Source organism: Opisthorchis viverrini (assembly GCF_000715545.1).
Source record: "Opisthorchis viverrini unplaced genomic scaffold opera_v5_7, whole genome shotgun sequence".
NCBI classification, from domain to species: domain Eukaryota; kingdom Metazoa; phylum Platyhelminthes; class Trematoda; order Opisthorchiida; family Opisthorchiidae; genus Opisthorchis; species Opisthorchis viverrini.
The window spans coordinates 596,657-600,428 of record NW_008751663.1 but is presented as its reverse complement, the minus strand read 5'-3'; the positions used below and the strand labels follow the sequence as shown (position 1 = coordinate 600,428).

General features: G+C 44.1%; 1 protein-coding gene across 1 annotated transcript; it reads right to left on the bottom strand.

Annotated features, from left to right (window-relative positions):
* Positions 1–448: 448 nt before the first annotated feature.
* Positions 449–1,291, bottom strand: T265_00686 (hypothetical protein; the record flags this gene model as incomplete). The annotated part of the gene is made up of 1 exon (XM_009164535.1): positions 449–1,291. The coding sequence occupies one exon, from the start codon at positions 1,289–1,291 to the stop codon at positions 449–451; it is 843 nt and encodes a 280-aa protein (XP_009162799.1).
* Between the last annotated feature and the right edge of the window lie 2,481 nt (positions 1,292–3,772).

Genomic DNA, 3,772 nt, shown 5'->3' with positions numbered 1-3,772 from the left:
GGCTGAGGAGAGTTGGGCTGTCTCTAGGTATACTCAGTGGGAAATCTGCGGTAAACTCTAAAAGATAGTTGGGTGAACAGCGGGTCTTCGGCCAGCGCAACTATAAGAGGTGAGCGCACTTGAACTTAGTTTTGCACAGAATTCCGACTGTGTGATAACATCCGAAACACCGGGAGTATAATAGTATGTGTACATAGCGGTAGACCTGACTCAGTGTGGCGAGCTAACCAGACGATAAATGGATCGTTTCAACCTGCGGATAACTCGCAGTGGCTGACAATTATGAGACTATCTTAGATATGATGCTTTTTCTGATCACAGAAACCCGATGGAAAACTATGGAAATCAATAGGTTGATTCTTTTTATCGTAAGCATAAGAGTATGACGGAATGTAAGTGGAGATGGATCGAATAGCTGTTACATAAAGCGTGTTGATTGGTTCATGCCTTACAAGTCCGAATAGGATGATGGTCCTTTAGCAGAATACTTCCGATAGGCTTCATTATATTCTTGTCTGATGTAATCTAGACTATGTCGAGCAACTTGCACGCAACTGCGACGAAATGAAGGCACGGAGACAGCGATCAAAATGGGATTTACTGGGGCATTCAGGGAGTTCAGGAACAAGCCTAGAAGTTGCTCATTCGAACCCACAACATATTCGGTTCCAAAAGCCCAATCGAACGCGTAAAAGAAAGTGTCGTAGGAGTGTGCGAGAACGAGACAAATAATAAATCCCATTGCTCCGAAGGTCAGTGAGTTGACGATATTTGCGGACTGTACGGAGCCAGATTCGCTCATTTCCTCGGTCGAGGTGGTTTGGGTTTCGTCCGGCAAGTTTGTGTGAGGACGCAATCTGCGTCTGATGTACCAAACAACATACGCATGACACACGGAAACTGCCACAAGTGGCAGTACATAATACAAAACTAACACTAGATAACGATGTATGTACCGGAATTCTTCTATCGCTGGAATAGGAGATGTGTAATTTCTCGAACACACGTGATTTTCGAACTGGACTAATAACATATCTGGCCCTGAACACGCCAAACTGTAAATGAAATTACCAATGCAGCATAGGACAAGATAGCGAACTTGATTACGCCGGTAGGTTGCGGCGTAAACGGTAGCCCATAAACGATCCAGCACAATACATACCACGTTGGCCGTGCTGGCCGACGTTGCCATCCAGTAGAATATCTGACTAGACCATAAGTGGCACGATAGTGATCCACCGATGTCGTCCCAATACGGAAACTCATCAATCCAGAAGAGGAGTATGGTCATGATGCAAACTAAGGCATCACAAAGTGATTGCGCGCGCAGAAGCCACAGAGTGAGTCTTGAGTGAAGATTGGCTCGGGGGAGAAGTAAGATAGCAAGAACGTTGAAAACAGTTCCGATCCCCATAAAGACGGTGCAAATTATAGCTCCATTGGTGGTATCCATTTGATAAAGTTGGGCCTCAACCTCTAGAGAGGGCTACACTCACAGCTACTATATTCCCGTATTTCGAATTTGGTTTTATTCATCCCAAAAATAGTCGCCAACCAATCACTGGCACCTCCTGTCCGTCTGCCGAAATCCTAGACGCCCTTAACTCTGTGTCTGCTTATCGGTTCATCACACTGGAAACGTTCGGTGGTAGCCTAGTGAAACAGGGCGTTAGCCGAATTTAACAACAAGCACATACTACTACTGAAAGGGTGAAGCGATTCGGAGCTCAAAAACTGTTGTTCTTAGGTGAAATGAATAGTTTAACTTAAAAAAAGATGGCGTACATCTTGATTAGTCCTGGAGAGTGTTCTGTCCGCCCCATGTATGTAGGTCCGTGAAGCCTAATTTCGATCTTTTGAGATTTAAGGATCATCAAAGACTGAGATTTAACAGAGATTTTCATAGTGAATCCGTTTATTGGTCCGGTGTCCAGGAGAGTTTGGTTTCAAGAACACAATAGCAAAGCGAAGGACCAAATTCTTCTGTTTTAAGTCATGACTGCCTAGCTCATCCAGTTTTATGATAGTTATATTGTTGCGCTTCAGTCCGCATTTAGCGGAAACAGAGAAACCAAGCATCTAACTTCAGTGGCTGAAGGGAAAACTGTAGAATTTACACGTCTTATTATCACGTCTATTAACGATCGGCTAGTCTACAACAAATGCTAAAAAGGTTATATATAACAAGGGACTCTGTCTATCTGAGTATCCTTGTCATGTTTACAAGAAAAGGTTGACAAATTTGCAATATACCCATGATTTTGTGTCTTTGTATTCTTGGTCAAAATGAGCATTTTCGCCATTTACCATTCCTCCAGATCTCTAACTGTACTGTGTCTACTAAAAAAGCGACTCCATTTTCTTTAAACGGTTGGAGAAATCCGACAGTAATGCTACTCACCAGTTAGCTATTTCATGATGTTATTTAGAAAACGATTCAGACAGACTTTTGCATGTGCCATGGTTTGGTGAGTAATTCTGTTGTATGAATCAGCAAACATATGGAAACCCAGTCGATTACTGAATGCTCTAGAGGAGCATTTCGACCCCCCAACTGGTCTCTGAAATATACTCCCCCCTTTTCCCAACTCTTCTAAAGTCTACCACATGTTTCACCAATCTTGGAACTTATCAGGTAGACGAAGTCTGAAAGTTTCCGTCGACCGTGTGGTGCTCCAATTGAACATCAAATTTTACGTTATTGATGGAATAGCCTTATTTGCAAATAACTTTGGTGTCATCCGAAGACTCGAATTTCATGTTTATGATATATTTTGGGGAGGGGGGGGGGCTTTGGCCTGAAGAATGTTGTTAATGCAAGACTCCGTTGAGTCTCCTAGTGACACCAAAGTAATGGATGATTCTTCCACCCTCTATTATTTTTTAGTCTGTTTATGAGCCAAACTGGACGTAACGGTTTTTTCAGGACGTCCGGGTAGAATATCTAAGAAGCGTATTAGTTCACAGGTGGTGATAGCCATAATACAACTCAGAAGGTGTATGCACTAATAAAAGTTTTTAGCATAGTTGACAGTGGTGGGTTGCAACACGTATAAAAATAAATACGATGGAAATGGGAGCAAGTCAAAAAAGGAACTTGTCGTCTGTGAGAGTTCCTTGGTGAAAGTCCGGACGGCGGGAACGTGTTTTTCTCCGCAGTGAGACTGCTACACGTGTCCCATATTTGTCCGTGGACTTGTGGAGAGGTTGACTTCCCGCTTCCTGCGCGCGCGCGAGTCTGTGTGTGCTGACTGCGTTCGATTCTCCGATATGTAGGTCCGTTTGCGCGTACGTGGGCGCGTCAGCATGTGAGCTGTTGCTACGCTCACTAGACGGTGCAGACAGTCGATGTCCGAGAGTCATCTTAATGTGACGTGATTTGCGAGTATGTAAAAAGTCTCGTGATCCCATGAGTGATTGTGAGCTGAACAGTCACGTATGTGGGTGACTGGGTAGCTACAAGCGCAGCAGTGCCCCGACATCGAGTCGTTTTTAGATATCTTTCCATATATTCTGTGAGTCTAATAAGACTATTATAAGAATTTCTCAGAGGACAAGGACATATATGGTCTCTGCGTGCAGCTCTGTGGTGTGACACAACGGACCTGGCATTGAGACGGATGGTCGTTGCCGTGTGCAACCTCAAGATCTTATGATGTCTATTCACTCCGCCAAACGGGTACTCTGGAGTACAGAAACACTAACATCCATCTGAGAAGTCGTTGCTCGAGGAGCCAGTCAACACGTGTGACCGACCGATGTGGATCCTGTG